Source organism: Ambystoma mexicanum, chromosome 2p, assembly GCF_040938575.1.
Source record: "Ambystoma mexicanum isolate Mex_15411 chromosome 2p, UKY_AmexF1_1, whole genome shotgun sequence".
Lineage (NCBI taxonomy): Eukaryota > Metazoa > Chordata > Amphibia > Caudata > Ambystomatidae > Ambystoma > Ambystoma mexicanum.
Genome location: NC_090923.1, coordinates 1,341,225,115 through 1,341,248,984, shown reverse-complemented (window position 1 = coordinate 1,341,248,984; position 23,870 = coordinate 1,341,225,115). Strand labels below are relative to the sequence as shown.

The window sequence follows — 23,870 nt, the reverse complement described above, 5'->3', positions numbered from 1 at the left end:
CCGCTTCAAGACCTGGAGCGCGAATGGAGACGAATTTCTCGACTTCGTCGAGGAAGAAGAAGCTTTAGAAGTCTTACCTTTTTCCAGCTTCCCCCTACGCTCCTTCAGGGCCTTAGCTGTCACAGTCCTCGCACTCCGAACAATGGTGTTCAGCTCCCAAACACCACAGACAGACTCTGTGAGGGTCAGTCAACGACATCTTTTTTCCACAGTCTCGGCATTTTTTAAAGCCGGACCGAGGGGTCGTCGGTTCAGACGAGGAAGCCATTGAGTATGGATCGAATATCTCGAGGAAATAGGAATAATTCTCTATGAAACTGAGCAACGATATTCCGAGGCAGTCGACGTCGATACGGCGGCTGTCGAGGGACATCGACTCGGCGGACGTCGACGCGCAGCGCCCTCTAGAGAGAAAAAATTTCCGAGGCCAGCAAAGCTGGAAAGAGATATCTAAGATAAGGAATATGTCGGAGGACACAATCCCTTCGAAATGTGATTCTTAGCATGCAGGGGCACCTTGTCTCCCTTTACGAAATTCCTTGTTTTTTGGTTGCATACATCAATTTCCAGTGAAGTGTGTCAGGGTTGCTTTGTATCCCTTTTCCTTTAAGTAACATGTAGTTACTTTCTCAATATGTCCAAGACGGGGTAGTAACAATAGATATTTTTCTACATGTTTTTTGTTTTTTCACTTGTGCACATTTGATTTTTACAGCATAATCCATTTTTGAGTACCATATTGTCAAAATAGCTGTGCCACACGTTTTCTGCCCTGCCCTTTGGCCATCCTGCCCTTTGGCAATCCTGCCCTTTGGCCTTCTATCTGCCCATTCAGGTCTGAAAATGGCATGTAGGGAAAGCCCACTCATTGGCAGAGCCTCAGCTTTCCCAGGCAAAGTGGCAGTGTGTGCATTTGAACAGATTTAGGGTTTGGGACTGTCTGGTCCCAATCCTCACTCAGGCAAGTGGGATGTCTGTTACTGTTCGGATGTGGGGCGAGAGGCTACCCATGATTGGACAGCCCTTGCCAGTTTGAATGGTGCAGATCCATCCTGGGGGACCCTGGCTCAAATCTAGTATTCAACCATTCTCCAGATCGTTGTTGGAGTCGAGATTACTACAAAGAGTTGCAGCCAGCCGAAGAACTGTGGAAAACTTCCAGCATTGCCTCTAGCCAAGTCCTAGTGAAGCCCTGTCCCTCAGGACAGATTACCTGAAGATCCTTGTTGGTGCTTTGACCCTTTAAGTGGTGGGATGATCCAGTCAAGACCTCTGCACGTAGATTCCACCCACTGGATGTGTCCCGGGACCATCCTGTCGACAGACCAGCATGGTTCAGGCCTCTGCTGTGCACTGGTCACCGTTCTGCGTTTCACCTTGGAACTCTGCAGGTCTCCAGTATGTGGCCCATGAACTGTCCTCTAGCAGTTCCTGCACTCCAAATAGAAGATGGGCCTTCAAAGAGCAGTTTCTTTGTTCACACAACATGAATCGCCTGCCACCATCTGAGCGTGGTGATCTTTGCAGCTGCCTTCTTCTATCATGTCCTGGAGGTCTCCAGTCATCTTCAGACTTGTGGTGATCTGCATCTCTGGTTGCCTGGGTTGTCCAACTGTCCAGCATCAGGATCCATCTCACCGGAGATTGGAACCGTCGCTTAGCCGGACCCAATCCCAACACCGAAATCAACAACTGTACTTGCAACCCATGAATCCATGCAACGGAACCAACAATAGAAGTAAGTGCACCAAGTGAATCTAGGAACCCAATGGGTGGTTTCCAGTGGAATTTGAATAAGGGACACACACCTGCATAGCTGTTTTTATAGGGTCAAAGTCCTGACCCTATATCTCTCTTACCTGGTTGTGATCAGTGGAGTTCTGGCCAGGGATTCCCCTGCACCCTTGGGCTTTCCCTAGAGTGGTGGGTTTGGGAAAGGACCCTTAATCTCCGACACTTTCTTTTCACAACCTTTGAACATTTAACTCACTTTGTTGGCTTTGCCAAAGCTTGTTTCTCCACTTGTAAAGACATTAGACTCCCTACAAAGGTTTCCACTTGGGACTCTCAAGAGCACTATACCTACTCACCATAGCCGGGATGGACAACATATTAGAGTCCTTATTTTATAAGGCAGGGTAATTGTGTTTCCATTCCTTTCCCAATACTTACCTTCAATTTCAAGTGTTTCTAATTTACTCACCTGTTTTTACATGCTTTACTGTGCAAAGTTGTCCTGCATTTCTGAATAGAATCATCTTTAAGTGCCTCAAAAGTCAAGTGTCGGTGTTCTTTAGTGAGACCACCCATGGTGAATGTATATATGTGTATAGCATCAGTTTCGTATTAATATCTATGTGCTATTTTCATTTCACAGACTGTTTTTAGCCCTAATAAATCGTATATTTTTACACTTTACTGTCTAACATGAGTTATGTGTGTGCTCTTTGTGTGCCTGATGGGACCATTACAACCAATCACACAATTCCTGATATCTAAGCCTTACTGTTTTGCTTCCTATCCTGATTATGTTTGGCTAGATCCACGTGTCTTGTCCCTTTTCACTATAAGAGGATGGCCTCTCAGAACCCTCCCTCTGGGCTGTTTCTGAAAATCCATCTTAACACTAATCAAATAAGCACACTTTGCATGGATGCCTCGTGTATCAATGCAATGGTGGTTTCTCACCTGTTAACAGGATGCGGTTGGCAAACAGTGCACACGCTGTCGTCCCTGCTGACCTCCAAAACAGAATCGGGAAACCAGATTGCACTTTTACAGCTTGGATAGCCCAGGCAGGACAGGAAGAACCTGTGAAGAATGAGAGAAATGCTTAAGTCTGGATTTAGCGTAATCAGAGAAGTGCCAACACTCTCTCATAGGTAATGGCTAATAACACAAATCAGTGAGCAGTGTCTAGCTTCCATGCGCTCCTTACTTCAGATGCTTGCTTACTGGTTCAAACTCTAATGGATCAGACTGAGGGCTACTGACTTTTAGTTGTTTTCAATACCCAGGCAAAAACAGACACTGTCATGCTTTCCTATGGTTCTAAAACAATATAAGTAACTATGGGCCGACCAATTCTAGATTTTTAATGACAAACTGATGACAAATAAGAATGTACATAATGTATTGAGGGCTTGACATTTGCTACAGGAAACAGGGTTTCTTGACAGTGCATGTTGTGCCAATGTCCTCTTTTCTTACTCTCGGGTTGTGCGCGGAAGGTGTCACCTATTCTGTATTCGGTTTCAATGATGAAAGGCCTATGGGTAGTGCAGGGAGGAGTCTTGTGTCACTGCCACAACACCCAGTTCCGGGGGCTAGGGCTCAACATATGTGCACAACATTTACAGCTAAAGCATTTAGTATGACTGTACAAAGCATTGCTGGAGGTGGTGGTGGAGAAGGGATCCACGGGCCCTTTAACGCAGAGCCTGCAGTCAAACATGTTGTGTTCTGAGAAGAACAACTACATTGCAGAAAGAGTAATAATAACGTTTAGTGGCAGGGAGAGCAGATACCTGACTAGTGTGGCGCTCTCATTTTTGTGAGCATATGGAGACTTGGAAAGAATCCACAATGGCAGACTACCCTAGTATAGGCTTGGTCTGTGGAACGCAAGAAGACTGTTTGCAAAGCAAAAGCACCTGAGGCAAGAAACAAATTAAGAGATAAACAATCTCAAACCGTGCCCACAGGATCATACAAACTTCAGACCCACTCCTGGATCCCACCCGAAGGTGAGGATAATCAGGCAAATAAAAGAAGGCTGAGTGAGTGCATAGGTGTGTGTGTGTTTGGAGGCGTTTGTATGAACAGGGAGGCTGGAAGTAAAGAGGAGGTTGGAAGTGACAATAACAGCAGAATAGTTAAACTATCGTCTGGAGGGTTGCCCAGAGCAATGCCAGAGGTTAATATTCATTCTAAACCTTCCAGCCATCCCCTCTTATTTTTTGCTTTCATCACCAAATCAGACATTGATTCCCAAGCATTCAACAAGAGGTTTCACACGCAAAGGACCAAATCCACATTATACCCAGACAAGCCAAGCATCTGCATATGCCAATCAGAACTGGTTTTGGTTGCTACAGCAGCCGAGCTGAGCAAGACTGGCATTCCCTGCCATATATGACCACACATCACATATGTGGACATGGTGTAGCCCTGTCTTTACCCCCTCATCAGTTCAAGGTCAAAGAAGACAATTTCCATTTTAGGTACCTGGAGGAGTAGGGCACAAGAGTACCCCAGCTAGACAAAATGGTTTCACCTGGTAGATGGCATTTTGCACAAAAAAGCTGCCACCAGCATGGCCACAATTCTATCAGGGTGAACAATTCCAACCTAAGTGCCTTAAGGCAGAGGAGAAAAATAAAGAGGCACTCATCACATAAAGAATCCAGCAAAATGTAGAGGGGGCAGCATCATGTAAAACAAGGTATTTCTACCAAAAAAAGAGAAGACCAGAGGAGAAGGTGTCAGAGAGGAGGGGAAGCTGAGAGGAGCAAAGAAAAACAGGGAAGTACTAAGAACCTCAGATGAAGTAGTGAAGGAAGGGGCTGGGTAGGAGGAGGAATCCGTACAACACCAATGAAGAGAGGTGCATTACACAGTAAATAAATACTGTACGGTGTGTGAGTGAGGGGAAAGATGAACAAGCAAGTGGCAGGGCATCAAGCAGGCTTAGCAAGAGTTTCCTAGATCGAGGTGGACGCGGGAGACTTTGGAAAAGGCCCCACTAGTAAGAACCCGTAGGATACAGGGAGGCCCGTGCCTCTGCGAAAAGTCTCCATTGTCTAAAACCCAGTCTACTTGCAGGCCATACTTGGCGGTCCACCAATAAACATCAGGCGCAAACATCCTTTCTTTCAAGAAGCTTGGAAATACGTTGCGGTATTGGCCAATGCCATGTAGATTTTCTATTTTGACAACGACTCACTCAGAAACACCAAAACTGAAGAACTGCAGTCTCACCCAGGACCCGAGCTAAGTGACATACGATTAAGCGAAATGTCTGATTTTCCCAGAGCTTGTGCGTGACATCAGGGAGAGACATTAAAGGAATTGCCATCCTGACAACTGCTTTAGACCTATGACGTTAGCACACTCGGGAAAGCGACTGGGGAGACCTGTGTGTGGAGAGGGAGACATAAGCCTCCTGGGAGACAGTTTAGTTTTCTTTAGTTGTACCAATTTCCCTAACCGTTTCAAAGCATTGTTTGAGAAAACCTGAATAAATGTTACATTTAAATTAAGACTGGTCTTGTGTCCCACAAGTACAAGCTAGCAATATAAAAAAGGAGAAATACAAACTGATAAACTGGCACATGCACTCACCCACCATCCTTCTTGGTTTTCAGGACCATGTCCTTGCCGCAATGTGGACACTTTCGGACAGGAACCGGAGTGTCAGGAAACATATCCTCCTGCGGCGCAGGTTGAGCGTCTTCCCCAATGTACAGTGCCAAAGCATCATCTAATCTGTGGAGATAGTGGATATGTGACATACTCACATATTCTCAGAGTATTAAAGGACATTAAAGACATTTTCAGCTGTGGAGACAAGATCAGGCATCAAACTCCCACTGGACGATTTGCAATATTGACAGGTCAATGACAATCAAGTGTCAATGTTTTGTTTACAGTTCAGTGCTTACAAGTGCTCCACTGTATTTGGAGAAACCTCTGGATGCCCTAAACAGTTGTACAACACCTGCTCGCTCTCAAGACACAAAGCAAGGTAGACACGCATTAAAAATACTGTAGATGCATGCTGAGAAGAAACCAGTGTCTGCCAATACAATGCTTCATTGCTCCTACCTTCTGTTACACATTTTAATTTTCAATGGTTTGTCAAGTTGACAAAAACATAAACCCAGTATCAGGCTGAAAAACAGAGTTGAAAAATGAGGGTGTCAATAGTGCCGTGGGAGCAGTTCTCAATGTTGTGTTATGCTATATAGGGTACATGTAAAGTGAAAGGATCATCCATCCATTACAGGCATCTTGGCACTTTTATACTTTGCTGAGTGTTACAAAGTGTGAACAAACAAAAAAGAATGCTTTCAGCAGTTTACTATTTGATAGAAGATGTGGAATGAGCGACCTCTAACTATACCATGCTGACAACTGGGCAAGTTTGTCCAAAAGAGCCATATGAGAGGAGTGTGCTTGGGGTCTCATACGTTTTGAACCTGCCCGAGATAAATGAACAGGGGTGTTGATGGGTTGGAAAGATGCACATGTCCCACTTCTCTACTTAAATGCACTGTGAAGAATGGATTACAAAAGAGGAAAGACAAACATTTCACTAATTGCAATTCTCTCAAACAAACAGACATGTCATAATTGAAGAGGGAAAATCATACACACATTTGTTGTATAAAAATGTAACTGTTTGGGGAGAAAGGCCCTTTTTTCTGTCTCGATTGAGCCCCGGGTATTTTTTCTCTTCGCAGCCTGACTTTTTTTTATCAACAGTAAGGTTTTTCCCAAAGCATTATTGAAGACTGTACCCATACGCCTACCAGCGTAGGTAGGGGCACCAGAACAGTGAACCATTTTGTCTCTGGTGAGTCTTCTCATCCAGGAAATGTTTTAGTGTGACAAGCTGGTGGCAGCTCCTTTACCTTTCAGGGGCTGCACCATGGTGTAGCCATTTGCTCCCAAGCCAGAATCACAATGGCTGCATTGTGTTTTTAAAGTCCTGTGACCAAGCCATTGCTTTTGTGGTCCTTCTTGTTTCATGGCAGGAAGAAGCATCTATAGGTTTGTTGCCTGCTTGAGTTCTGACTCGGAGCACACATTGGCTTCTCAGAACGGAAAGGATTCAGGTTAAGAGTCTGCAGTAAACCTGAACCAACTTCTCAGTGCGTACATATGCAGAAGCATCTATTATGAATAGAGTAATAGAAGGTTAGGCTCGCATTGGTAGTGAAGGGAAAAGAACAGCAGTAGATAGGGGTATGTGTGCGAAGATAAAACAAGGGAGGCACAAAGCCATTTTTCTGTTGACTATGTGGCCTGCTACTGAAGTAGCTGCAAGAAGAGAGGATGCTGAGGATCCTCCTGGAATCACTGTGCTGGACTCCTAATTATCCTGAAAGCAAAGCTGGGCTCCTTTTTAAAAAGAGGAATGTCCACTAAACTAAAACTGCATGCCCACCAGGTAATTTAAACGCCCCTTACACATGTCCCCATAGGAACACACAGCGTGGGGCTTTTACATCTAGATCTTATAATGGGAATATACAGTTTGGGCCCGATACTATGCACTGGACCCCGGTGTACCAGCCTGATGAGTTCCCTAGGGAACAATTTACCAGAGGGAATTGAATTTACAAGATTGCCAGTTGGAACAATAGGGGACATAACCATTTCATACAGGCAGAGGCGTCGATGCAACTACTAACTAGTTATATGGCCAAGAAGGGGCCCAAGGGTAGACCCTATGGGGGGATTGATCATAGGTGTGAGCCAGAAAATTAGCTCACGCAATGTGGCGCTACCTTTTGCTGATACGATGGTGCAAGTGGTTGAATTGTGGCCGACACCAAGGTAGTGGGTGGGAAGGGGCTGATAATAAATGTTTACATCTCCCCAGAAATGCTTAGTTTGGAAGACATTCATTCCAACAGGAGGGTCCCCGGATAATCAGTTACTTCTACTAGGTGGTGACATAAACGCTAGGTGTTCTGATAAGCTAGAGTGTGCTACCTATCGAAACATAACTAAAAAATGTGAACTGGTACCAAAGAGTAGTAAATTGCAGGGAATCAAATCAGTGATTTTTTTGAGAAACTGGGACCTAACGCAGTTGAATGTTAGAACCAGGGGGGATATCCCGGGGCAATACACATGGGGCGCAAACAATAGTAGAGCTACTCTGGATTATTTCTTTGGTAATAACATCCGTCTTATGGCAGCAGTGGAATTTAAGGTGGTACCGAACGAAATTAGTGACCACAATGTCTTGGCCCTCACTATTAGTAACCATATGGTGACAAATAATCCCCACAGTTGCTCTTGTGTACAATTGCGCTGGTAATTGCATACGCTGGACAGCCAGACGCAACCAAAAGGTGAGTGCAGTCCTGGCACAGTTTACCAGTGGTGACATTGGATCACAGGGTAGGCTAAACGGTAGTGAAATAGAAGATTGGTTGAAGAACTTAGCCACTAAAACAAGAGCATTCCCAGCAGGGCAGTTAATGATAGGAAAACATACTAATAAGTTGAGAGAAATGAGATGGGAATTGAGAGTGGTGCGTATGGTTGGTGGTTCCGAACACGAAATACGTTTACAGTGAATGGTGATAAAGAGAGAATATAAATCCTGGCTTAAGCGCTGCATATACTCGATTAAAAATCGTCATTGCCAAAAAATACTTGGTGCACTTAAAAGTGGCAATAGCAGGAATATCTGGGAGATACTGGTATGGGCCAAGGGGGACTGCAGGATGCAAACCTTAAATCCAATGAAGGAAAAGGGCTGGCTTAAATACCTAAAAGATAAAGACCATACACCCATAAGGGAGGTGGCCTTGCAGCACTTAACAGGCGGCTGGCCTTTGTTGGCCAGCAAATCTGACATAGAAATATTGATACAGAGGGTTAAGAACTTGAGGGCCCCATTTCCAAATGGTCTCGCCAATGTTGTCTTAAAACAAGAACCTAGTAGGTGGCCAAAGATCCTAAAAATCTTATTTGACAGAGTATGTCTTACACAGGAAATTCCAGTTTCATGGCAGCAGTCGGTACTTTTTCAGGAGATAGGTTGATGTCGGAGAACTACCAACTGTTGTCCTTACTGGATTCTACAGGGGAAACTTTCTTCAACCCTTGTCCTAAAGGCACTGCAATCTTGGGTGGACGATAAGCAGCTGCTCAAATTCACAGACAGGGGAGCTCTACCACACCAAACCCGAAGGCTATGGACACACTGTTTCGAAGGGCCTCAGAGCGGGGTTGATCAGCTCTGTACACAATATTGGTAGATTCTAGGGCTGCTTTTGACGGCGTGAACTGGGAAATGTTATGGGTTAAAATGGAAGGTTGGGGCTGCCATAAATGGCTTATGTGTATATTGAAGGGCCTGCATCAGGACACTGGGGGTCGTGTGAGACTGGATGATACAGGCACCACGACCGCCAGTTTTTTGATCCATAGAGGAGTGAAGCAAGGCTATACCTTGGCTCCTCTGTTGAATAATATATATTTGGCAGATCTTCCCCCTGTTTCTCCTCGGTAGTCGGCTGTTGCCCCAGAATAGGAGGGCAGACATTACCATGTATGCTTTACGCTGACGGCCCAGTAATGTTTAACCACACTTTTCGTGGAGCAAGGGGGATGTTTGCTACACTGGTCACATATGCAGCAGAAAACAACTATTAACATGGATAAAACAAAGGTTATGTTGGTAGCGGCTAAGAGGGTCGAATGCCCCAGCTTTATTACCAGTTTGGGGAGCCTGGAATATGTTTCGAAGTCCCCCTTCCTGGGGCTTGAAATGAGCGCTAGCTGCAACTATAGTTATATAAAAGAGACAAAGACGGCCAAGGCTCGACGCCTGAACATTTGATTAAGCTATTCACCAAAGACATGGCAGGCTATTCTATAGAGGGCATAATAACTCTCTATAGACAGAGTTTCTGTCCCATGGTTCTGTATGGCTTGGAGGCTTCGGCCATGTATGATCCAAGTTAGTTGCACAGACTTGAGGGATACTTTTGGAGAAGACTATTGAAACTTTCATCAACAACCCTGGTCGAATATTTGAGGCTGGAGTTGGGTCTAGTCTCCCTAAGGGGTCTTTTGTTGGCCAGGCAGGGAGTTCTACACCTAAAAGTCAATTCACACCCTAAATGTCAAATGCTAGACCTAGTGGGAGGTCAAAGAGGGTTAAACCAAGACCATTGTGGAACCTAATTTAATAGGTTGAATGACAAATTGTATGAGCAAATAAATTGGCAACCCAATTTTGCACGTGGAACTAGGTTTGTTATTCTGAAACACATATTTAAGAACAAACTGGTGCAATGGGATTGGACAAACAACTATGTGCACCTCTCGACCTTAAGCACCTATAAATATGTCTCCAATGTCACACATAGATTTCTCCAAACCCAGATGTGCCTAGGACGATGCGCCAGCCCGGCAGTGCAGAACCTGATACTCAGACTATGCTACGTTATGTTACTTGGCATTTATATAGCGCTCTATATATCATTTGTATGACCTCAAAGCGCTGGTAGGTTGAACGCCCTCGGGAACCGTAGTTCTAGTCAGTAGAGAGCGGTAGTGTTGTAGGGTGCGTGAGTGCACCAGATATGTTTGCAGCTGATGTAATTGCCAGGTTGTAGCTGCATCCTAGCGTTAGGTGTGGTGCTGGAGATATCAGTTGGATGTGTGCAGTCTGGTGAGTGGACACCCAGACTGGGCTCTGGCTGCGTTAGGCCAGAAAGACGCATATGTGAGCGACTAGGCCGGTATGTGCTCGGCTAGCTGCATTTTATTAGGGTGATGAGGTGTTCATGGGGTAGTATTCGTATGTGAACAGCTAGGCTGAATTAATCAGGGGTATAGCTGTGTTCTAGTTGAATGATGGTGTATAGTAGAGAGTAAGCGTAGTGATATGATGGTTATCTTTAAAGCACCCGAGACCAGGCACGTGAACAGGATGGCAGGGAACATAGTGACACACAGACACAGAGACAGGGGGCTGGGCTTATAGCGACAGGAGGGGGCATACGGATATATAGCAACAGCATGGAGAACAGGAAAGCAGGGTACATAGTGACACACGAGTGGGGCATGCTAACATTTACATTTCTAACTAGATGCGATTCAGGCTAATGTTCACACCTCTACCCAAGTGTAGGACATGCTAACAGTTGCATTTCTATCTAGATGTGGCTCAGACTAATGTTCGCGACTTCATTTAAGTGCGGCATATGCTTCATCCACAGGTACATCCAAGTGTGGGACATGATGACACTTGCCTTTCTGTCTAGATGTGACTCAGGCCTATGTTAACAATTTCTTCTAGGCATGGCACATGTTGCCCTTCACAATTCCATCCAAGAGTGGGACATGCCGACAATCACATTTCCATCTAGGTGTGGGACATGCTGGGACATGCTAACATTCACATTTCTAATCACATGCGACTCAGAATAATGCTCATGATTTATCTAAGTGTGGTACAGGTTAACATTCACAATTCCATCTATGCACAAACCAACTCCCACTCTTGGTATTTAAGGGTTCCCACACTAAGATTCTCCTATTCCATAGGGTCTCTCATATATATTCCCAGGTAATATTGAACTGCAAAGCATTTATTTACTGAATGTAAACAACTGGGTCCAGTTTATATGATTACCCTTCGCAAGTACGTCCATAATCTTGATACTATAAAGCATGAGGCTTTCTGGAACTATTGTCTCAATACGGAGACTGAAAGTGTACATATTGCCTTGTACTGGTTATGGCGTGCTATTACGAAACTCTTAACAGAAGACAGTGTGGACCAGTATTGAATTATTCATTTCTTAAATTCCTGTTATATTTTAATATTGATATTTTAATATCTTAATATTTTTATATTTTTTAATCTTGTATGAATTAACATTTTGTCATCGTGATATGACTAACTTGTTGGCCCGCTGACTTGGAAATGAGTTGAATCTGATAAATTGTATAGGGTAAGTACGATAGTGCTCTATTTTAACAGTATATTTCCTGAAAAATGTAACACGTGATAGCAGCTGTAAATGTATTTTTTATTGATCAAGTTTTAAATTTGTGTGGATTTGTAAAGGTTCTTTTAGAACTAAATACAAATAAATAAAAACATTTAAAAAAAGAGAAATCCTGTCTTAATCGAATCCAGTCCTTAATGAGCCAGGAACAGTTGGATTGCCCTTCTCTGTATGCCCCCTGAATGTACTGGTTTGTGTGCATTACTAAAAACAGAAGTGAAAGCTCCTGCTACACTGTTGTAGTCTGGATGGCATTGTTGCTGGTGTGCTTCAATGGGTATTACCCAAATGCAGCTCCATTCCAGGACTCGCCAGGCAAGTATGCTGTAACTATCCTTCCTCCAAGGTAGCCTCTTTTATCCTGCCTCACGTGCTAAAGTCCCGACTGGAGATGCAGTTGAACGTTTTCAAATTGTCAACACTGTGTCTTCTCACTTCTGTGGTTCTGCCTGGGTCCATTGACTTCAGGATCACAGTTTGGAGCCATTCAAACTCATTTTCATCATTGGCCCCACCCGTCTGATACCAAAGACTCTCCTCGCAGTCCATGTTTGAACTAGATGGATTCTCTCTGGTTTTTCCCCTGGCACGGCCCTTAATCAGGGGCATCCGAAGGGGGGACTCTGCACTAGTACAAAATCAGACTTCTCATTAAGAACCATGCCTGGTGCAAGATGTCACCTGAATGTTCTGTGTGCAACGCTGCCTATCCCAGCTGATGGAATTCAAACTTTAGTCGCAACTCTTTATGACCCTCCTGATGGTCGTGTCCCTGAGGAAGTAATGATGGTGATCTCTGATGCCCTAATGTCTTGGTCCAATCGGGGTACCAAGAGGGGCATCATTTTGACAGGGGACTTCAATGCTGACTGCTCTAAGAGTGTTATGTACGCTAAGGACTGGTCAGATATTCCGGATGAAGTGGACGGAGCAGTGCCCAAGAGACAAAAAAGAGGGGGCTGATGGCTGAACCTACTGTCGCAGTTAGATTTATCCCCTCTGAATTCTAAGGGTGGGTGCCCTGTGGTAACATGTACTAACGGCCAATCGAAGAACCGTATTGACTTTGTATTTACTAATGCTCCCATTTGTGCTCATTTTCGAAGAGTTGTATTGACTTCGTATTTACTAATGCTCCCATTTGTGCTCATTTTCGAAGCGTTGTATTGACTTTGTATTTACTAATGCTCCCGTTTGTGCTCATTTTCAAGAGTTTTCTATTCTTCCGACTGAATTGAGTGATCATGCCATGCTAAGAATGTCCATTAAGCTAAGTGCTGCTAGAAAAAGGGAGAAGCCCTGCTCGAATATCACATTTAACATCCAGGGAAATCGAGTAATGTGGACCAAGGGGAACATTAATAGTTTGAATTCCTCTCTGTCCAGAAGAAGTTGTATGCCTAGGGAACTACTGTCTAGCAGTAATTGGGATCTGGAGAGGAGATGTTAAAAAATTACTGGCTGACACAATGTAGACACCTGATAGCACATAAATCAATGGGAAAGCTGGGGGTTCCTTATGATTGGACTCTCATTAAGAGGAAGAGAGCTCGACACGCAGCTATCCGTAAAATCAGGAGGGGAGGGCAGGTCTTAGAAAGTGACAAAAGAAAACAGGTCACAGTACTTCACACCCAACACAAGAATTGGGTCTGCAACCATTAATTTGATGCAGACTCAGCGAACTAGAAGATCATTTGGACCTTGATTAAAACGCACAATACCAAAAAGGTCTGGTACTTGCTCCGTTATCAACGATTTGGAGAAGACACATGTGAAATAGTGGCATTACGGAAGAGGCTTGGGGGGATCACATATTTCTGGGATGTACTGGGACACTGGCTACCGACATGAGGAAAATGAATTGCCGCAACTATTGTGTAAATCTATCCTGCCCCATATTAAGGAGGTGGACGTGGTCAGGATTATAACAAAAGCAAAAGCCTCACAGGCCCCTGGTCCGGACGGGCTTTCTAATGCAGTTATTACGAAAGATCTCTTACTGTGGCCGGCTATCCTGCACAAACTCTTCCTCTATATAATTAAGATTGGCAAGGTCCCCTCTTCCTGGCAACAATCCATCCTTATACCTGTCCACCAGAAGGGTTCTTGTCTCAACCCAAACAACTACAGACTGCTGGCAATGTTGGATTTCGGAGCAAACATTTTTGCTTCCCTTTCACTGGTAATGTAACTGCCTGGTCGAACACAAATAACCTACAAAGTTAACAACAGACTGGGACTAGAAAGGGTTGCAGCACAACCCATTCCATCTGGGTCCTACAATCTCCGATCTCGGACACATATCAGAACACCGAGTCTAGCCTATATACTTGCTACGTAGATTATTGTGTGGCCTTTGGCAGTGTTTCCCACGCGAATCTCTGGTCTAAACTAGAAACTTGGGGGCTTGATCCATCTCTCCTGTATTTTATTTAACTATTATACAGTGATACATCTGACTCAGGAGGGGGGGGTGCACTTAGAAGAGTTACTCTACAAACACTTGCCTTAAACAAGGCTGCTTTCTTGCTCCCATCCTTTTGAATCTTTATGTAGCCAATTTAGATCTGGTGCTGAAGTCTGCACACAACTTCCCACCTACGTTTGGGGGGGTTAAAGATTGCTTGGCTCTAGTTCGCGGATAACACGGTCATCCTCGACCAGACAGCTGTGGGACTGCAACATTCTCCTGATGCCTTACAACTTTATGCTCAATCTAATGGACTTAGGATCAACCTATCCAAAATAAAAATCATGGCACTAGAAAAAGAGCATATGGTGGTACTTCCTTTTCCTGGGCTATGGGCGGTAAACCTTTAGAACAGGTTACAAACGATGGCATGCATTACTCACCTTAATAGCATTTCTGATGATTGTATCTGCTTAGATTCACATGCTGTGCATATAGTCCGACATCCAGTGGTAACCGCAGAGCATTGCATCTTGTCTTTCGGGAATCGAAAGGGGACGTCGACATGGGCGTGCCTGTAACACTATCCCCAACGTGATGTGTAGTGTACCCAAAATCCCTCACACATCGAAGTCCCTCCGATTGTATTTTTTCTGCCATGAGGGAGCCCAATGACTATCATGAGTGAGTACATAAAAGAGAGAAAGTAGTAAGATGTCTATGTTCCTTCCACCCAAGCGGGGAGGAAGGGTGGGCGCATGTGAATCTAAGCAGATACAATCATCAGAAATGCTATTACGGTGAGTAATGCATGTCTTCTGATGCTTGTTAATCTGCGTCGAATCACATGCTGTGCATACACTAGCAAGCAGTACCCAGAGTTGGAGGTGGGTTGTGAGAAGGAACAGTAGTGAAAAGATGTCTTAATACTGCTTGTCCCACCTGAGAATCAGATTTAGAATGAGTGTCTAGGCAATAGTGTTTTGTAAAGGTGTGTACAGAACTCCAGGTTGCCACTTTACAAATGGACTCTAGGGGAACATTTGCAATGAAAGCTATCGAAGCCCCAGTGCCTCGAGTAAAAAGTGCTCTAGGCTTGAAGGGCAGTTCTCTCTTAGCAAGAGTGTAACAGAGTGTGATGCATTTGACAATCCACCTTGAGATGGCTGAGAGACAGGATCCCCTTCTTTACCAGCTGTCACAAATAAAAAATTGGTTTGTTTTCCTCAGTAGTCTAGTTCTTTCCAGGTAAAACATGACTGCCCTGTGCACATCTAATGTGTCTAGGCTTCTTTCGGGCCACGTTAGTGGGATTCTGGAAGAAAGTAGGCAGTTCTATTGATTGGTTCACATGGAACTTGGAAATAAATTGGGGTGAGTGCGCAGAACCACCTTATCTCTGTGAACTGTAACGAAAGGGTCTACAACTGAAAGGGCCTGCAGTTCACTAACTCTCCTTATAGAAGTGATAGCCACTTGGAAGGCTGTCTTATAGGTAAGATCTTTGAGAATTGCCTTATGCATAGGCTCAAAAGGAGACCCCATAAATCTTGTAAAACCCAGATTAAGGTCCCATCCGGGAGCCGGGTTAGAAATGAGGGGATGAATCCTTTTAACCCCTTCCATGAAAGCCTTAATAATTGGTATCTTCCACCACGATACCTTCTGTTGTGACGTAGTGTAGGCTGAGAGAGCAGCCAGGTGAACCTCCAGGGAATTAGAAACCAGGCCTGAGTCTAGTAGGTGAGTCAGGTACAATACAATGTGAGTAGGACAGCAGTCAATAGGATTGATGCCCTTGGAATTGCACCAGATAAAGCGCTTCCATTTACTGGAGTAGCAGTATCTGGTGTTCGATATTCTCACCTCCCTAAGTATGTCCATGCATCTCTGAGGGAGTCGTAGGTGCCCGAACTCTATGACCTCAGGAGCCAAGCTGCTAAGTTCAGGGTTTAGGGCATGGGTGAAGGGTCTCCCCCTTGTCTTGAGATAACATGTTGTACAGGCAAGGCAGTTTCATTGGAGGAGATAGGGACATCTCCATCCGATGGGAGAACCAGGGTTGGCGGGCCCACATGGGGGCTACCAATATCATGGTGACTGGTTCCTGGTGCATCTGTGCACTATTTTGTTGAGTAGGGGAGTTGGGGGGAAAAGCGTGAACCAATTTCCCTGACCAGGTTATCCAGAGACCGTTCCCCTTGGATCGGTTCTGGGGGTACCCAGAGGCGTAACCTTGGCATTAATTGTTCTCCAGAGTTGCAAACAAGTCAATCTCTGGGAAACTCTATTGTGCGTAAACATTGGAGACAATGTCTTCGTGTAGTCGCCATTCATACTCTACGAGCAGTGGGAAGTCTCTGCTGAGCACGTCCACTAGAAGATTGAGTTCCCCTGGAACGTGTTGAGACAACAGGAACATCCCGTTTTGAGAGCCCATTTCCAAATGTTCTGGGACAGCTTGGATAGCCCTGGAGAGTGTGTGGCCCCTTGCTTGTTCAAGTAATACATGGCCGTGGTGCTGTCTGTGAGAATCAGGACTGTCTTCCCCTGTAACTGTGACAAAAAGACTTTTAGTGCTTTGAATACAGCTACGGCTCCAACAGATTTATGTAGTTGGATGTTACTGCTGGGGACCACACGCTGTGCGCAGTCTGCTGAAGCAGGTGAGCCCCCTACCCCGTGAGGGATGCGTCTGTCATGGGAGTGGCTTCTACTGCGGGGTGGTGAAGGTTTTCCCCTTCAAGAGGTTTTCCCTCAACCACCACTGCAGAGAAAGAACGAGGGCTGGCGAGACAACCACCAGATCTTCCCATTGTCCGGTGGCCTGACAACACTGGCTGTTGAGCCACTCTTGCATAGGACGCAGACGCACGTGAGGAACTAAGTAAATGCAGGACGCCATCATTCCTAACAGTCGCATGGCTTTGCGTACAGTCACCTCTTGACCGGCTACATATTGAGGGATCTGAAACAGCAGGTTTTGAACCCTCTCGTTGGAGGGGAAGACGAGGCTGTCTTATGTCCAAATTAGAGCCCCTAGGAACTGTTTGACCTGAATGGGATCTAGGCTGGACTTCTTCTCGTTGATGGAGAATCCCAGGCTGAATAAGAGGTCTATCGTCTTTTGGGTGTTCAACAGGCAGGTTCCGTAGGAATCCTCTGTTATGAGCCAGTCGTCGAGGTAAGGGTAAACCGGAACGCATTCTATGCGCAGGTGCGCTGCTGCCACTGCCAGTACCTTCGTAAACACCCTTGGAGCTGAGGCAGTGCCAAAGGGCAGTACTTTGAACTGATAGTGCTTGTCCTCTATCATGAACCTTAGGTATTTTCTGTGTGCTGGCAACATTGAAATATGAAAGTATGCATCTTTCATATCCAGTGTTGCCATGTAATCCCTCTGTTTCAGCAGTGGGATTACCTCCTGCAACGTGACCATACAAAACTTTTGAGGTTTGACAAATGTGTTCTAGCACAGGGCGCATGATGAGATCCTTTTTGGGTACAAGGAAGTACACTGAATAAATACCCTTGTTTACCTGTAGAAGAGGGACGACTTTTATGGCACCCTTTTCCTGCAGGATCTCAACCTCTTGCAGCAGGATGCGTATGTGTCCCGGCGTCAGGCGTCTTGATTTTGGCGGTCTGAATTGAGGTTGTCGGCAAAATTCTATGCAGTACCCGTGGCCGACGGTCTTGAGCACCCACTGGTCTGTTGTTATCCCCTCCCATGCATGGAAGAATGATATTAGACGTCCCCCGACCGGGAAGGCATGGGAGTGTTAATGACTCCAATCAAGCATTCCCACTAAGTCAGTGCCTTGTCTGGGATTGCTCAAGGGAAGCCCTTATTTATATATTTTTATGACAAGTTATAATCTGGATGATGAACCCTTGTATAACGCCCCTCCCTTAGAATCCCCCTGACCCCACTGAGCCAAGAAGTAGGTTTGTTTTGCAAATGAAAAAGGTTTATTATTATGATGCGCCCAACCCTTCTAGGGGGGCTAGGAGTGCCGGACATAAAGAGATATGTCTTAGCTGCCCAATTGGCGCAAGCACTGAAATGGGCAGGCAGTGACCCCCTCCCATGGTAGGGGGAAATAGAACAGTTCGCTACTGACACCCCACTACGTGTGCTTCCATTCCTTAAACCAAAAGCACGAGAGAGGGGTGGTATCCTACTGGAAGCGACAAAAACGATACTTCACACCTGGGACACGGCGATCCATGGTAGGGGGATCAAACTAGGTCTGGGTCCTATGTCCCCTATTTTACATAATCCGGATTTCTCGCCTGGGCTCCAACTGAGATTCTGGGATGGCTGGCAGGGAGCAGACGCAATGTCCCTACAAGACTTGTACCAAGATGATGCCCCACTATCCTTTGATTTATGCAAACAAAGATTTGGCATCACTGAACAGCATAGATTTAAATATACACAAGTGCGTCACTAGATCTCGCACCCTGCAGTAAAAAGGGCTGGCCTACGCCCCCCAGTAGGCTTAGATCTCACGATATGGGAGGGGGCACAAGGAAAAGGGATTACCAGACTGTACAAGTTACTAGACAAATCGCAAGCAGACGATTCCCTCCAATACATGAAGGATTGGGAGCGGGACATGGGGGAGGAGATTACTCAGGAAGAATGGAGTCAAAACTGGAGGAGGGCTCACAAATTATCCAAATCCACTGCAATCAAATAATCAGCATATAAGTTATGCTAATGATGGTATCTGCCCCCAAACAGAATACATAAAATGAATCCCACTTACCCCTCAGACTGTTGGCGACAGTGTGGTGAAAGAGGTGACCTTTTCCATATGTGGTGGTCGTGCCCAAAGATAAAGGTGTATTGGAAAGAAATTCTGAGTTTAATCAAAGACATAACAGGTACAGACCTACCACAATCCCCCAAGGTCATTCTGTTGGGGGCAGTGGCAGAAGGGACTTACGCAGCTTCAGGGAATAGAGCAGCCCTCATCAACCACCTACTAGCTGCTGCAAGGATGACAGTCGCCCAACGATGGAAAACAGTGGAAGGCCCTACAGCCCCTTGGTGGTGGATGAAAGTGTGAGGAGTTATGGCGATGGAGAACATTTGCGCCACAAAGTCAGGGACATACCTGAAATTCCTAGCCATATGGGATCCACTTCAGGACTACGTGGGGGAAAGGGAGGTCCAATTCTTTAAACCCAGGATTTTAAGAAACATTCACATCAGATAATGACATTGTGGAGGGAGAAGCTCAAGAAACTTTTTTGCTTTGGTTATCACCTTGATACAGTTTGGTTCTGATTTTCTCTAAGGACTAGAGGGTGGGATAGGGTGGGTGAGGGTGGGGGGTTCTCGGGAGGGAAAGTTGGAAGACAATAATAGTTTCAAGGTCAAAGTTCGGGTAGGCCAAAATAATATGTTTACACAGTCAATAATGCTTGTATTCCTGATGTAATCAAAAGCTAACTGTTGTCCTACATGCTAAAATGATTGAAAATAAAGTTGGTTAAAAAAAAAATGGTTTATTTGAAAAATTAAACAATAGATATATATCACACTTTAAAATAAATTAATATTTGATATCACACTTATGAGTATAATGTCAATCAACAATGGATAATGTTATACTAGCACACTTATTTTATTACTTAGGAGTTGGTACGGAAAGAACAAGGTAGCTGGGAATGCTTTATGGTTTCAAGGAGATGCAAAGATGAATAAAAGGCAGTACAGAAATAAACTTGATATGATTTCAGCAAAAGATAATATGATCACTTTTTCTCTGACAATTCACTCCCCCCCTATGCAATGTAAGGAGATGGAAGTAACACACACAGTCTTCAGGAATACAATCACAGTACAATACGAATTCAGTTCCCCCCTAGCAAGCTTAGAGCACCAGGGACGATTTTGAAACACAGGTGAAAGACTTTCAGATGATTTGCAAAGAAGGGAAAAATATGCTAACATTGATTTTAATTCCCTCTAGAGGTTCAGGGTGAGTGAGAGATACTTTAAATCAGTTCAGGTCCACACTAACAATGATTAATGAGGGATTATCAGGTTGGAAAACGGATTTTGGTAATGGAAGCAAAGGACAGATCTTTCTACACGTGTTTGAAATTAAGCAAATGTCAAATCGCGGCACTTTTTTTCGAGTGCGTTGAGCGCAATTATGGAGGCTTTTTGTTTCCGTGTGAGAGCATTTTGTGCTTGGTGCTCTGAACGTCTTAACGTTCCAACTTACCTGCAATAACTTCGCTCCGAGCAGCACTGCGAGCCGAGCTCTTGCTGCTTCCCCTGCTTCCTGGAAGAGGCGGGGACATCTACGGACACGTGACGCATCACGTGACTAATCTGTGCCACAAATTGCCGGCCCAACCGCCCGAGCGGCGTGGTTTTTGTTTCCTGTGTGAGAGCGCATTGTGCTTGGTGCTCTGAACGTCTCAACGTTCCAACTTGCCTGCAATAACTTTGCTCCGACCAGCACTGCGAGCCGAGCTCTTGCTGCTTCCCCTGCTTCCTGGAAGAGGCGGGGACATCTACGGACACGTGACGCATCACGTGACTAATCTGTGCCACAAATTGCCGGCCCAACCGCCCGAGCGGCGTGGTTTTTGTTTCCTGTGTGAGAGCGCATTGTGCTTGGTGCTCTGAACGTCTCAACGTTCCAACTTGCCTGCAATAACTTTGCTCCGACCAGCACTGCGAGCCGAGCTCTTGCTGCTTCCCCTGCTTCCTGGAAGAGGCGGGGACATCTACAGACACGTGACGCATCAGGTGACTGATCTGTGCCACAAATTGCCGGCCCAACTGCCCGAGCGGCGTGGTTTTTGTTTCTTGTGTGAGAGCGCATTGTGCTTGGTGCTCTGAACGTCTTAACGTTCCAACTTGCCTGCAATAACTTCGCTCCAAGCAGCACTGCAAGCTTAGCTCTTGCTGCTTCCCCTGCTTCCTGGAAGAGACGGGGACATCTACGGACACGTGACGCATCACGTGACTGATCTGTGCCACAAATTGCCGGCCCAACCACCCTTGCGGCGTTAAGCCCTGGAAGCAGTAAGGGCTGGAGCCGCTGTTGTGCTGTTTGGCTGTGACCTGTGAGTAAATCGGTCCGGGCTCGAGAGCTGTAAACACATTTATACCAGCTTCTCCAGTCTTCAGGGTTAGGGGTGGAGAGTCGGACTCCGGCAGCTCCATAAGCTGTCGGGCGTTCCCTATCCTGAGACTGTGTGCCTTCCCGGGTTCTATGGCTGAATGAAGTTATTTCTAAACTATTTAACTTGATCTTGTACTGATAAAAGGACATTCTTAACTCTATTACATTTTAAACTATATTTGTATTTATAATTTTCTATTTGACACGCATAGATCCATTTCTACTTGCAATCTCTAACTTTAAGAGTGCTTTCGGGGCAGTTTTAGTTGCTTCGGTTTTAGTGCAATATTCCACATATTAGTGTTTACTATCCTATTGACTGCTTTATATGCTATTTTTTGGTTATCTCAATTCGAACTGTTATATACTGAAACCTAGTTTTATAGTTTAAATTCCTTATTGTCATCCCTCTACTCCCCCTATTTACCCCTGGGTTCTGGTTTTGCCTGAATAACACGTAAGGGACTTCGAAGTCAGACAGCTATGGAGGCTTCTTTTGTCTCTACTCCTTCTGCTACAGAAAATCTCCTTTCTGCTTCGCCAGTCACTATTGCTTCAGATGTTTCCATCCCTGCTGCTTTGGATAATTCACATCATGTACCAGTAGTTGTTCCCCCTGACTCCTCTCCCCTAAAAACCCTGGCTCAGGCCCAAACTCATGCCAGGGATAGGTCTGAGGTATTTAATGCTATGGGTATTATTCCATGCACAACAGCCTATAACAGTTGCATTTTTATTGGGAAGCAAGACATTTCCATGGACACACAGGAAGAGCGCCTAGCAGCCACTATAGCCTCTAATCTTGAGGAAGGCCTTAGTTTACCAAGGGCTAGGGGCCATATAGATCATTCTAACAACAATATGGTAAATAGTGTGCTTTCAACCCCTGCTCAATTATATCCTAGGACGCCTACACTGCCTGGTATGGTGGATGTCTCTGTAGCTAACGCTACAGACTCATCGGTGGTGACAAAAGAGGCTGTTGACCGCCTTTCCCCTCCTGTGGTCAATGGGAACAATGCTATTCCCTCTACTAAACTTTTGCCGGTGGTTTATGCCTGTTAGGGGTGTAAATCACACCTCCTCTACTCATGTTACTCTTTCTGCCAATCTAGCTGGAACTCCCAATACTCCTACAGTGAAACCCATTGTGTTTAAAACTCCATTTAACAAATCCCATAATCTCACCCCTAAAACAAAATCTAATTCGGGTACCCAAGGGACACCTATCCAAGGGAAAAAATCTCTAACTTTTTTGGAAAGAGGACTGCAACTAGTACCTTGGTCAAATCTCTACACTCACTTCCTATAGTGGCCACATTGGAACATTCTCATCTAGTCGATATAGTTAAGAAACTAGTGATTGAAGACCCTCAAACTCAGGATATTGATGATATTAGCATAATAGAATGTGCAGATAGGGCAATCGCTGATAGCCATCTGGGTCTCAACTCTAATAATACAAACAATGTCACCCAGCAAATTTGTGACGATTCCTATGTGGGCTCTCCCTCTGATCTCATCAATTTTATTGATGAGTATACAGAAAAACAAAATTGGCTGTGAGAAAGGGGTCTACTCCCTGACTCTAAAAAGGATCATGGCAGCAAGTGCATTCTGCATCATACTCTTAAAGAGGCGGATGACAGAATTAAACTTTCTCAACCTACCCTTTCGGCTCTGAACATGGTTCTGAGCTCCTTTGTGAGCCTGTATGACAACATTTGGTTAGATCACATTCACTTCTTCTCTCTGAAATTTATTCCAGGTTAGAGGGCCTTGATAGATTTGAAGAGTTAGTTAAAATTATTAAGGAAGACCACTTTGTAATGCCTACACATGGCTGTGAGCTCATCCTCTCTAACCAGTTAATTGTTGATGCCCAAATGGTAAATCAAGGGCTCATTGGGAAAACGTTGACTACACAAGGGGTAGTTTCAGATATGGGTTCGGGTATCATTGTTCCCCGATGCTCGGATCAGGTTATCTGTGATCATCCTCCGATGATCCCTCCAATGACATCCTGAGGGTGTGCGAGAGGTTTCTGGTATGGAGGAAAAACTCCCTACCCCTCACACCAAAGTCACTACGGAATTAATGGAGGAGAAAGTCCAAGTGGAGTCCCTGGGCTATCCTCTTAATCCTATTGTTCAAGTTCTTCCCCGTGTAGGGAGGACTGTAGAACTGGCCGAGCCACCTGAGGGAGTCCACGTCGCCTCTTCTGTGGTCCCTATATCCATTCCGACTGTAGAGAACACATCTGATCCTATTGACCTCACTAAAGAAATGATACTTCAAAAAATGTTTTCCTTGTATAGGAAGGAGAAAAAAAAATCATTCAGCAAATGAAGAAAACTAAAAATCTGAAGAATTTGAAAAACATCAATTCATATACTAATCAATTTTTTAAAAATCTTTTTCTAGGCAAACACTTTAGCTCCTACAACCCCTTCACTTGTTTCCAAGGGGACGGGGAATCTTGCTGAACCTGCAGTTTCTGTGACCTCTATTCCCAATATGGTGGCCACTCCG

The 23,870-nt window shown here is 45.0% G+C and overlaps 1 protein-coding gene across 3 annotated transcripts in view; it reads right to left on the bottom strand.

Annotated features, from left to right (window-relative positions):
* The window catches only part of TOP3A (DNA topoisomerase III alpha), a 1,279,921-nt gene that overhangs the window by 91,928 nt on the left and 1,164,123 nt on the right, over window positions 1-23,870 (bottom strand). For all 3 annotated transcript variants that reach the window (XM_069645692.1, XM_069645691.1, XM_069645693.1), the window contains exons 16-17: window positions 5,344-5,487; window positions 2,689-2,811 (exon numbers count right to left, since the gene is read on the bottom strand). In XM_069645692.1, coding sequence (XP_069501793.1) covers window positions 2,689-2,811; window positions 5,344-5,487 — 267 coding nt within the window. The remainder of the gene's footprint in view (window positions 1-2,688; window positions 2,812-5,343; window positions 5,488-23,870) is intronic.